We start from the raw sequence: 13,148 nt of genomic DNA, 5'->3' as shown, positions 1-13,148 counted from the left end.
GGCAAGAACCTAAGTAGAGGAAAGGGAGACAGAAGGGCCCCAAGGCAGGACTGGATGTGGAATGTGACTAACAGCAAGAAGGCAGCACCGTTGGAGCTGAGAAAGCAACTGAAAAAAGAGTGGGAGGAAAAAGTGAGGGAGAAAATGAGGAAGCCCATCTTGAGGCCATGCTGGACTCCGGTTTTGACTGTGAAGGACATGTTAAGTCTTTGAAGTGTTCTAAGCAGAGGAGAAAGACGCATATAAATTTTAAAAGGAACTGATAAGAATTTTTTTCCCTTATGAGTGGTAACTACCTAAAACTGCCACCTCCATAGGAATTCCCCTCTCTTACAGCTGTTCCACACAACAATTCACGGCTTACTGCTGACCAGAGCCCCAGAGCCTCCTCTCACCTGCAACTGTCAATGTCTGAAAACAAGCAGCACATACAAATGACAAGAAACTTGTCTTTAAACTCTCTTCCTTCTCTTGTCTTCTTTCAAAGATGCGCACAGTCATGTCAGTCAGCCCAACTCCCACTTCCTCACATGAAGTACCAAAAGACTCCAAACTTGGGCGCTAGTCTGCAAAGTAAATAAATAGTAACTTCCAGTTTTTATTCTAGTGAGACCTATGATTATCAGTCCTGCACACCCTCGTCTCTCCACACAGGCTGTGAGAGGAAAGGATTAAGAGGAGTACCAAGGCCCATGTAAAACCAAACCAAACCCAAGTCTAGTTAGTAGCAGCAAGAGCCTTAGAAAAGTGCGAAGGTGCTATAAATCTTCTGAAGAAAATGGTTTTATATAAGGCAGTGAGGCAACCTTCTGACCTGCACAATGCCAGGGGACACCCTGACAAGCAGCTCCAGGCACAGCAGTGGAAAGCAAACAAGGAGGACAGTCTCCAGGCTCCTAACAGGAAAGCTAAGGGGTGTCTACCCTGAAGTTCCTGGCACTGGAACAACACTGGAAAAAATTTCCAAAGGACCTGAAATTTGGTTTTGACTTACTTATCCCTAAATAAGCAAAGGGTGTGATTAAAATGGGGGAGGGAGAATACAGAGAAATTTAAGCTCAATTATCAACATCAAAAAAGAATGTATGTTCTTGTTCAGTTTTTGAAATTAAAGAGGTTTAAACATTTTTTTCTGAACACTTATTCTTTAAAGATTATTAGAATTAAAATGTTAGGAATCTATTTTTCCACTAATAACCAAAAACATTTGACTCTAGGATTTCACCTCATAAGGTAGGCAAGGCTAGAAGCCCATTAGAATCTCATAAAAGCTTCTGGATGAGGGCCTCACCTAAGACTATCTGAATCACGATCTCTAGGGTGGGGCCCTCACAAGGTTTGCTTGGTTTTAAATCTACTCTAGGTGAAACTTAAAGATGGGAAGGAGAGAACCACCAATTTAGATCTTACCATATCACCAGTAGAATAAATTATACCTTTCAAAGTAGTGTCAACATATATTTCACTTGATCTGAATCTTAAAACACATCGAGAACAATAAGCACCAGAGGTAAAAATGCAGTAGGGAAAACATGAAAAGCACGTAAGTCATTTTTACCTCGTTTTCTCTCACTGAAAAAATCAATGGTTGAGTTAGCCTAAAAAACTCATTTGTATGGTACCTATAGATTACACTACCCATAACATTTCATGCTCAAGAATCTTAATGACAAATATTAAATCCAATAATGGCTTATTTATAAAACTGAAAAGATTTTATTCAGCACAGAACTTTTGTTGTTTCCTAAATACATAATTACACAAATTCACACTATAAAGCCAGTACATCATGGATACAGAGCTAATACCATAAAGTGCTTTTATTTACACAGGGTTCAGGTCAGATCAATTTTTAATTGTGATGTCTGAAGTAACTGTCACTTCTCATAGGCATGTGAAACTTCAGAAAGTTTAGCATTTTTTTCTTTTGGTTTTATATGACAAGTGATGATGTCACACTCTGTAAAGGTATCTTTCAGAGTCTGTGACCATGCACTTGGCAGCTAGATTGTGAGGTGTGGGCCACATTTCTATGGATACGGTTTTTAGTTCTGTACAACTGAACACCACAGGCATTTGCCTGGGCCCAGGCTGCAGGTCGTCTCAGACACGTACCATGCAGGCAGGTTTTATGTAGATCTTTTTAAATAAAAGAAACAAGATACTACTTCCCTATGCACAAAAAAAAAAAAAAAGCACAAATCATCCCTTAAAAAATGTATAACCCCGGGGCGCCTGGGTGGCTCAGTGGGTTAAAGTCTCTGCTTTCGGCTTGGGTCATGGTCCCGGGGTCCTCGGATCAAGCCCCACATCGGGCTCTCTGCTGAGCAGGGAGCCTGCTTTCTCCTCTCTCTCTGCCTGCCTCTCTGCCTACTTGTGATCTCTGTCAAATAAATAAATAAAATCTTTAAAAAAAAATGTATAATCCCAAACTCCACTCTTGGGCCTAAAACTCTGTGACACAAGCCAACATCTTCTAATCTGGAATCCATCAGGGCCCACGGTCCGAATGGGCAAACTGTGTAAGAGTAATACAAAATTTAACCAGAATCTGACTTGGAGAAGAGAAGGTTCAAGTCGGAAAACATGGTAACATTGCTAAGACACCTATCTCTAATAAATGGGGGGGAAATGAAACTGTACGCACTCAGATTGGGGGGGGTGGGGGGCTACTATAAAAACAAGCACATTAACAGTTTTTCTGGAAGAAATCATAAATAAAAGCAAGGACTTTTCTATTAATAACAAACTATAATAGCGGATTTAGATAAACCAAAGAGAAAACGACTGATTTATGTCCTTTTGGACTATTCAAAGTTCTATCACAAAGGTATTACAGCTGGGGCACCTGGGTGGCTCAGTGGGTTAGAGCCTCTGCCCTCTGCTCAGGTCATGATCCCAGGGTCCTGGGATCAAGCCCCACATCAGGCTCTCTGCTCAGCAGGGAGCCTGCTTCCCTTCCTCTCTCTCTGCCTGCCTCTCTGCCTGCTTGTGATCTCTGTCTGTCAAATAAATAAATAAAATCTTTAAAAAAAAAAACAAAAAAAAACAAAGGTATTACAGCTTAGGCTGTAATACAATCTGTATAGAAAGGAGTAATCCTTTTAAAAGTTTTCAGAGAGAAAATAATTAAACATATTATAACACGTAGTACTACAATTACAGTTCTGGTGGCTGCCCATTTCCTAAACTCTCTAAGAGACTCTTTTGTAGGAAGGAGCATGCTGAGATATTTCTTCTGAGATATTTCTTCACAGTGCTAAAGGAGAGCAAGGAACAGACTGCCTTAATTACATTCAATGTGGTTTCTAGTTAAACCACAACTCTTGGCTTGAATATGCCAAGATTTCCAAAAGCTGGCATATTACACAAACTATAAGTCACACATAAATTAATAGCCAAGAATGTCTCAATTTATGTTTTAGTAATCTAATTTTTCACAAGATAATGCTTTTCAGGTATATCAGCTGCCCCCCCCCCCCCCCCCGCTCAGCTAGTCACTTTTAAATTCACAATGGGGGTGCCTGGGTGGCTCAGTGGGTTAGGCCTCTGCCTTCAACAGGTCATGATCTCAGGGTCCTAGGATCAAGTCCCACATTGGGCTCTCTGCTCAGCAGGGAGCCTGCTTCCCCCCCTCTCTGCCGGCCTCTCTGCCTACTTGTGATCTCTCTCTGTGTGTCAAATAAATAAATAAAATCTTAAAAAAAAAAGAAAAAAAATAAATTCACAATGGATTTTGAGATGTTCTTCACATGCAGGAAGTTAGGTCAAAGAAAGGAATAATTAAAGATGCTTAAGAACAAAATTTTAAGATTTATCTACATTCTTCATCAGATCTTAAAGCATTACTGAACCAGAAAAAAAGTATTAAGAAATAAAAGCAAATTAAAAATCTATAACTAAAAGGGAAGTAAAAGCAAACTACATATAGTTCTTGTTTGTAGGGCAAAGGGAATGATATGGATATCAATTAGCACTGAATATTAAAGTAAGACACTAATACATCCTAAAACAACAAAATATAACCCATGGCAACAAAGCACAGTTTCATACTGAAAAAACGTATACTTCATCATGTAAAATAAATCACAAAACTTTATATACCTCACACAGCTTGAAAATAACATATATAAAGTAAAAGTTGATTGAAATACAAAATTCAGATTAGAGTAGGAAACTAGCATAATTCTCTCAGAAAATAACATCAGAATAAAACATGATACAAAGGAACAAAATACATAATTAACAACCTTAATTATGCATAAAAACTTTGTATATGCTAAAAATATGAATATTTTAATCATACAGGGAATAATTACCAAAAATCACTGTATAATAAGCCACACAGAAAATCTAAAAATACTTCCCAAAGCAAAAACCAATCAGGTTGCAGTGTACATTACTAAATGCAATGTACTACAATTACAAGTAAAAAACCAAATACGTAAGGGAAAAATAAATCTATCCAATTTGAATTAAAAAAAAGAATTTTGGGTTAAACAGAAACAAAACAGTAAAGATAAACTTGAGCAATGACGGCAGAGTGAAAACCCCAGGATGTGACCAGAGACTGCAGGAGAGAACCACACACAGACTTAAATGTGAGAAATTAGGACAATAAAGAAAAAAAGCTTTCAATTCAAGAAAAAAGAAAAAAAAAAAGGAAAGAAAAGGGAACCTGAAAGATCCTGGAAAAATTTAGTAACAGTGAAAAAAAAGGTAACGCCAAAGAAAACAGAAGTGCAGCTGATACATAAAATCAAAATCTGACTCTGAAAATAGCAGATGATCCCTAAACCAAGTGTCAATGTTAAGGACCAGTGGACTCTAAAACACTTATAAAACTGAACCAAAGTTGTTTAATTCAGCAACATCTGGTAATTTAATAAAAGGACAGATTTTAATCTCTGTACTAATTCTACTACATATTTGTGAAAAATCACTGACTGATTCTGGCACAATAAACTAGCACTACATTAGCAGAAAGGTAACTGTCCATTTGTTTTTGAAAGCAATTCTGTTATCTCAATCACACAATTACATAAAATTAAAGTAAATTCAAATAAGAAAAGTTACTCATGAACTCCACCCAATACATACTTCACCAACCATTTATCAGACTGGTAAGCATCCTCCCAGACACTTTTCTTTTCCTTTTTAAAAACTTTAAAGTTTTATTAGGCAATACTTAAGGAAAAAAAAAAAAAAAGAGAGAGAGAGAACATTACAGTGAGTACCTAGGTACTCACCACCCAAGTCAGGAAGTAAACATGACCAACACAGCTGAAACACTCTAGGTATGCCTGCCCTTTAGAAGTAACTATCTTAACCTCATGCATTCATTAGTACCTTACTACATGTGCGAGCAACCCCCCTAACAATATAACACTGCTTTGTCTGTTTAAAATTTTACATAGATGTTATAATACTGTAAGTACTATCACCGAATTGATCTTCTTAAACAGTATGTTTGTGAACACTAGCCACGACGACATACATAGTTCATTAATTTTTACCAATTCCATCATATGAATATGAAATGATGTATTCCCCTACTGATGAATACACAATAATGCTGTCAAACAAACATTCTTTGAAAATCTGTGTACACGAGTGAAAGCAAGTCTAGGGTGTGCACACAGGAAGAGAACTGCTGGGTTTCAGGATTGTGTACATCTTTAACTTTAGTAGACACTGACAAATTGTCTTCTACATACTAGAAGAGTTCCCAATGACCTATAGTCTTACCTATGCTTAGATTTGTCTGACTTTAATTTTTCCTAATGTGAAAAGTATGAAACAGTATCTGATCATGATTTTATCTTCCCTGGTCATTAGTGAGGTTAAACATCATTTTCATGTTCGGACATTTATGTTTCCTGTTAATTCTTGGCTTCATTTTATGATTAGCCTGCTCCACTCATCAAAAATCTCTGACTCAAATATTCTAATGAAAAGTTTCAGTGAAACCTTGTTATCTGTAGTGGGCAGGAACCATTCGATAACCCTTTCTTTTCCAGAACAGAGTCTAACATGAAAAGCAGTGTCTTGGTGTACAGAATATTCAGTATAAAAATCAGCACTCTTCAATGTGTTCTTCAATGTGTGTCTTTCATATTCTGTAACATGCATTTCAAACGACTTCTATTTATGAAGTATGATATCATATACATACAGTATTAGGGCATACTGTTTCAAAATTAAACTAAAAACTGTAAAAGCTGACTACACATTCAACTTAGCAAATCCTTAAAAATTATAAACAAATTCTCATATGACCTTCAAAACAGATACGATCCCAAGGGACAAAACTGACATAAGCTGAAAAGCAATAAACACTTCTACCCCAACTAGATAACTCATCACAAGAGAGAACACAATAATGTACTGGAGTGGAAAGAGGGTAGCTGGAAATGCCCACGGCTACCAAGATTCTGGATGTCTGTATGTCAATTACCTGTCCTATAAAATGAGGCAGACAATAACAGCCCCACAGGTCTCTGTGGATGGTAAACATGATAACATAGGATGCGATACCTCTATCTGATCCAATTTATTTCATGGATGAGGAAATAAAGCAGAGAGATCAAGTGCACTCTTCGAGGTCACAACTAATAAATGATTCCCATGTCCAAATTCTTCATAATGTATTTTAATATTCATAGCACCTTTCCAATATAAGTCTTAATGACTGTTAAAGGATATACACAGAAAGAAGCTGACTAGGGGCACTACCAGAAGACTCTAAGAAGATAGGAAACGTACTCAGACCTTCAAAAGAATTACAATGAGTAGATGATGGTTACCTTAAATGATAACTTACTCATTTTTCTTTATGCTGAAATATACTTTAAACATTTGCCATCTAAAGGGTAAAACAAACTGACTGTGAGCTTTAGGGATATACGGCATTCATGAAACCAAATCTGTTAATTAAGACATTTTAAGAGGGGCACCTGGGTGGCTCAGTGGGTTAAAGCCTCTACCTTAGACTCGGGTCATGATGCCAGGGTTCTGAGATCGAGCCCCACATCGGGCTCTCTGCTCAGCAGGGAGCCTGCTTCCTCCTCTCTCTCTCTGCCTGCTTCTCTGCCTACTTGTGATCTCTGTCTGTCAAATAAATAAATAAAATCTTTAAAAAAAAAAAAGAAAGACACATTTAAGAAAGTCCCTTAAGAAATTATTTTCAGATATCGCTTCTCGGCCTTTTGGCTAAGATCAAGTGTAGAAATTATTTTCAGATAAACAACCACCGATTTGATCAACTACATTCTAGCTGGTGGAATTCAAGTGGGCAAATACTGGAAGGAGGTTACCTACCTACTGCAGGTGCATCATACTCATCACCAAGCAGAATTTCTGGAGCAGAATATGCAAGAGATCCACAGCTTGTAGTGAGCTTCTTCCCTGGTTGAAATTTGTTGCTGAAACCAAAGTCTGTCAACTTTACAAGACCTTGTTTTTCAAAGAAGACCACATTCTCTGGTTTTAAGTCTCTGTGAACCACGTGGAGTTTATGGCAATAAGATATGGCATGAACAATCTGAGCAAAGTACTTCTTAGCCAAATCTTCATTAAGTCCCTCTTCGTGTTTCATTATATAATCGAACATATCTCCTCCATCCCCAAGTTCTAGAATAAGATATAGTTTGGTCTGGGTGTCAATAACTTCATAAAGGCGTACGATGTTGGGATGCTGCACTAGTTTCATGCATCTCACTTCTTGGAAAAGATGACCAGTGGCTAAAGTGTCCAATTTTGTCTTGTCAATAACTTTTACTGCTACTTTTTCACCTGTAAAGACATGCCTGGCAAGTTTAACCACTGCAAAATGACCTCGACCCAAGGTTTTATCCAGATCATATAATCCAGCAATCTTTCCATCATACCCTCGCTTGAATCCTGCCATGCTGGTCCAACAGAAGGAAAAATATCTAGACTCTTTGAAACGGATCTTCTCATATAAGAATATCTGGTGAAAATAAGGAATTCATTTTCAATGTCGCCATGGACATCTACAAAAGAAGAGGAGAAACAAAATTAAGTTTCTGTAGCTTTTTCTCTTATAGCTCTCTCTCTTTCTTTTTAAGTTTTAAGAGAAGCCTGAAGTAAACAGAGACAAAAAATGAGTAAGGGCCATTTATACAATCTCTATATTTTGGGTTTACGTTACAAAGGCTGAGAATTTAAATGCCATATTAAAATTTGCAAACTGAAAGAAGTTAGTTGAAGTAAGTTTTTGGTGATGTCAGAAATAAGAAAACTAGCAAGTTTGATAAACTATGTTTAAAAAAAAATCTTACAAAAGTAATTTCATTTAGTGTCTTAAAAAACAAGGCAAGAACTGACAAAAAAGGGAAAACAAAATAAACATTTGGACAGAAACTCGGCAACTTTTTCCTGTTATTCCAAAGCTAGCACCATTTCCTGTAAGCACAGACAGATCCCTTTAGTGAGGCCTCCTCTAACCCCCCCAGCTGGAATGACCTTTCCTACTCCGTATCTCCAACAGCAGCTCTGGACCCCGTGTGGTCTTATTCCATGGGTTTTTGTATACGCCATCCCCATCCTAAGACTGTGAAGTTCTGAGGACTCTAAGGTTCTTTTTTTTTTTTTCCCCCTTCTAACCTCCCTTGAACAGTGTTTAACATACAACAGGTAATCAACAGTTTATTAAATTCTGAAATTCAACTTCTTTTCAAAATGTTTACAGGGCAATTGTTTGCTCTTCTTATCACACTAGTGCCTAGAACAACATGTTGACACACAGTAGGTGCTTAATATATGTTTGCTGACTGACTGGTACTCACTCTTTGTACTTACCAGTTATGCTTATCTTTATTAGTTTTCCAACTCTCAAACATAACCCACCATGATCTGATTATATTTCAAAAATGAACAAGCATGCATTCGTAAACCATCTTAAAGACCATTCAGTTTTAAAGACCATATCTCACATGGCATTTAAAATTCTAAACCTTTACAAACTCTAAATACAGAAACAGGCTCTTATAAAATTATACAAATTAAGATATCACCTTAAATCTCACAAATCCAACTCCCATTATTATTCTTCCTGACCAAAATTTAATAGAATTATAGCAAAATCCAATGGAGAATACAGCCATCTCCCAAGACTAGCTCTGTCCTGTGAGTACATAGCGTTCCTTCTGTGAAACCTTTTCTATTGCATGTTTCCAGTAGAAACAGAATAGTAGTTACATTTATCTATTCCTGCTTAGATTGAAAATACCCCAAAAAAGTAAATTGTACATAAAATGAGGTGGCTTTTTTTTATTTTAAAGCTCTAGCATTACACTTCTTTAATCTCATTTTTGCTTAAAAGAAGAAAAGCTAACATTTATTAAAAGCCCACTGTACATATTTGTGCAAAATGAATCAAAGTGCTACAACTAAGCTTTAAACTGAATTATTTCAAAGCTCACCTTCCTTATAAGCATTTAACCACTCTAAATGATGTTATATTTAGGATAATATCTAGAGAGTTAAAGTACCAACTTTAAAAGAGGAATAGGGGCACCTGGGTGGCTCAGTGGGTTAAAGCCTCTGCCTTCGGCTCAGGTCATGGTCCCAGGGTCCTGGGATCGAGCCCCACATCGGGCTCTCTGCTTGGCGGGGAGCCTGCTTCCTCCTCTCTCTCTGCCTGCCTCTCTGCCTACTTGTGATCTCTGTCTGTCAAATAAATAGACAAAATCTTTAAAAAAAAAAAAGAAAAAAAATAAAAGAAGAAATAAAATCACTCTCCCATGCAAATTGAAATTATCAGAAACACATATCTGAGGTCACCTGAAAAAAAAAATATATGTATATATATATACAGAGAGAGCTTAAAAAGCCAATGTTAGTATGTTTAATGCTTTTTTTTATATTTTAGCAATTACTGTAAATATAAATATTAACTACCATTCACTAAGTACAATATGTCACTCATATACCAAATACTTTATGTCATCCTCATTTAATACTTACAACTGCCCTAAGAGATAGGGATTATTAGCCACATTTTGAGGCATAGAAATGGTAACTCACTTGGCATTGGCTACCAGGCCAGTGTGTAAAGAAGCTAGGATTTGAACTTAGGGCTACATGACCTCAAAGTCTCTGCTTTTAACTATACTACACTGTTTCTACAAACTTATTTCAAAACCAAACTAAATTAATCCTGTTTCTATAAAGATTTTTAAAATAAGAAGCCAGTACTATGTACAAGTGTTGGAGAAAAAGCAAATTTCTTCCATACTGTATATTATCTCATCATCTGGGCTATTAATTTTAATGATGAGATTAACAGGAAAATCTGAGTGAAAAGATCTTGCTTTAATGGGACAGCAGTTCTCCAAAAGAAAGTTTAATTCAGGCATATTTAATCTTCAAAAATAGAAACACTAAGCTAACTCCAGGGGGCAAAAAACTATCTTTAAATCTCTAATTTTGATTAATTATAAGGGCAGTAATTATCCTTAAAATTCTATCTGAGTCTACGTTTCTATTGTACAAGCTTGTAAATGCAACTTAAGCTTTCAAAACAATTTCAGGTCGCCTCCAGGTTATACAATATTTGTTTTTTCATCTATCACTTTAGTTTAGATGTATTCTTATAAAGTGGCATATAAAAAATATAAAGTGGCATATAAGTGGCATATGAAAAATCAGATTTTAGGAATAAATATGAATTTAATTTTATTTTAATTAAATTACTTAGGTTTTCCCAGTTTCAATTTTGCCTTATTTCTAAAGTAACAAATGTGTATACAGATGAGGAAAGACAGTCTTTTGTTAGGGTCTCCGACACCCAGAAACGATTACAACTAACATTCTGAGGTTTCTCTTCCCAGAACTGTGCCAGCAAAAGGGTACAATGAAAAGAGTTTTTAATCTACTAAAGAGTTCATGAGGAAAAAATCTAAAAAGGTCTCTTCATAATGAGACTACTCTGGAGTGAAATAGTGATCACTTCCAGTATTAAGAAACTCTTTTTCTACTTTGTTTTGTACACATATCCCTTTCCAGGGTCTATGAAACTATAATTATATACCTAAAAACAGGATGTTATGATTATCTGAAGGTTGGAAGGAAAAATATCCTTGTGACTGAACATCTTCTTTAAGTACCAGCCCACTGTGCAACCCCACCATCGAGTGCATTTTGTGTTGGCATAGGAATAACTAAATTGTCTTTGATCTCTGAGGACCTTCCAATGCCACAAGTCACTCTGAACATCAATGCCGAACATGCACATGTGGCTTATAGAAAGCACAGGTGACTCTGTGATGGCTCCAGCACATACCCTGCAAACCGCACACTGAATAATCCTTGTTACCACTGTCTTTTGTTAGTTGCTTCTTTTTCCTAAAAGAAAATACAGAAGGAGATCTTAGTTTAGTTCTATTTAACTTTGCTTAAAGTCAAAATATACATCTCAAAGGTGGATCCAAACATATAAAAAGGGCAAGTTTGTTTATAGTGACCCTGTCTCCTCTCCCACCATCTCTCTCCCCTCTGTGAATTATAACCCATTCAAAGAATCTTGAGTGAACAGAAGTTAACAGTGAACAGATACACAGAGATAGTTCCAGGTAGCCCGATCAGACAGATTGTTCCACTAGAAGGAGGAGGAAATAATAATCACAAACAACAGACGATTTGCCATTTTCTGAATGTTTCCCGGGTAAAACAGGCACCAAATCCACATTTCATGGATCATCACTAAGAGCCTGCAAGCTAGGCACAATGAGGCTTGACTTGCCCAATCAGCAGCAGCAGGCAGCCCCAATCCTGCCCAGCCTAGTTTCCAAGCCCAGCTTGCCTGCAAGAACCCTTGACGGTTCCTGCAACACTCACTCCCACAGCCAGGGAGGGCAACCTTTACAACATATGATCTTCTAGCAGGCCAGCAGAAATCAATTAAAATTCCAGCATCTGAGAACACACGAAACACCTTCACACCAGAGGCTTTCCATTCAACAGTAAAGAAGAACTATCACTATGAACACAGAAAATGTGAACAGATCACAGACATCTAAGTCTGTGGCACAGTGAAGAGTACTTGGCTGAGGTGCCCTTACAGTCCTTTCCATAACACTGAAATATCCCACAAATACTGAAAGGCCTAAACATTCACACTAGGCCAAGGCAATTTACACATTAAAGGTGAGCATCCAGGTAATCATTAAGCTCACAAAGAGGGCCAGCAAGGTCATGGGCACAGGGCCACCTCTAGAGACCTACAAACGCTAGAATGATACCTGCTCCTTCAGCTCCAAGGGAGGTGGTGGCTCCTGACATTACCCTTGCTTGCTTCTCTCTTTCCACCATCCAGTCTCTAGGCAGGGCAGGCAGTGTGGCTGAGCACTGGTTCTGCCAGTGACTGGATCTGAATCCCACCTCACCTATTACTAGCCACAGGACCTCAGCAAGACCTGACGTCTCTCTGATCAGCCTCCTCATGAAAAAATGTTAATAGTAAGAGTACAGCTTCATAGGTTAGAGTGAGAATTAAGTAAGTTAGTACAGGAAGAGTATTCAGAGTGAAGCCTGGCACAGAGTACACAGGAAACACTAGCTATCGTTGTTAAAACAATGGTTTTAAATAATGGTATACTCCCTCATCCAAGTAGAAATTCTTCTACCCTACTTCAAGAGAATGAATTCATTGAGCTGCTTTAGTACATTACTAAAATAAACTAAACTGAAAATGACTGATGTACGACCATAATATAAAGAAAAGAGTAACTCTAGTTGGGCATCAAAGTCTGATTATTTTTCAATAAAACATCACATAAAACCCAAGTATTTGTTTTTAAAATGGTATCAAGATGACTTTCTTTCAAATCTACCTTTTCAAAAAGAATTAAATGCTCCTTTACATTTTTTCCCCCAAAAGTAATATATTCTTACGGAAAATCTGGAAAATACAGACTAGGAAGTAGAAAGAATAAAAAGGCATCCATAGTCCTACCCCTGAAGATAAGCACTACCAATATTTTGGTGATCTTTCTGCAAATACTTATATACAGCTTCTTCTTTATTTTGTCTTACAAAGGTGTGATCATTCTATACATAACTTTATATCTTGTAGCCTGCTTTTTCCACTTGATATATCACTTTCGTTTTAGTATTTTGCTTCT

At 37.1% G+C, this 13,148-nt stretch overlaps 1 protein-coding gene across 3 annotated transcripts in view; it reads right to left on the bottom strand.

The window, feature by feature from the left end:
- SNRK (SNF related kinase) overlaps positions 1 to 13,148 on the bottom strand; it is a gene marked incomplete at its 5' end in the record, with an annotated part of 57,541 nt that overhangs the window by 32,806 nt on the left and 11,587 nt on the right. Inside the window, 3 exons of one of the 3 annotated variants that reach the window (XM_080820600.1) lie at positions 7,321 to 7,794; positions 7,890 to 8,015; positions 11,309 to 11,370. In XM_080820600.1, the coding sequence (XP_080676726.1) occupies positions 7,321 to 7,794; positions 7,890 to 8,015; positions 11,309 to 11,370 (662 nt within the window). Of the gene's footprint in view, positions 1 to 7,320; positions 8,016 to 11,308; positions 11,371 to 13,148 lie in introns of all 3 variants that reach the window. The other 2 variants (XM_080820598.1, XM_080820599.1) reach the window with 2 other exon arrangements.

The sequence above is a fragment of the Martes martes genome (assembly GCF_963455335.1).
Source record: "Martes martes genome assembly, chromosome: 1".
In the NCBI taxonomy this organism is placed as follows: domain Eukaryota; kingdom Metazoa; phylum Chordata; class Mammalia; order Carnivora; family Mustelidae; genus Martes; species Martes martes.
Note: the sequence above shows the minus strand (reverse complement) of the source record. Positions and strands in the feature narration are given on the sequence as shown.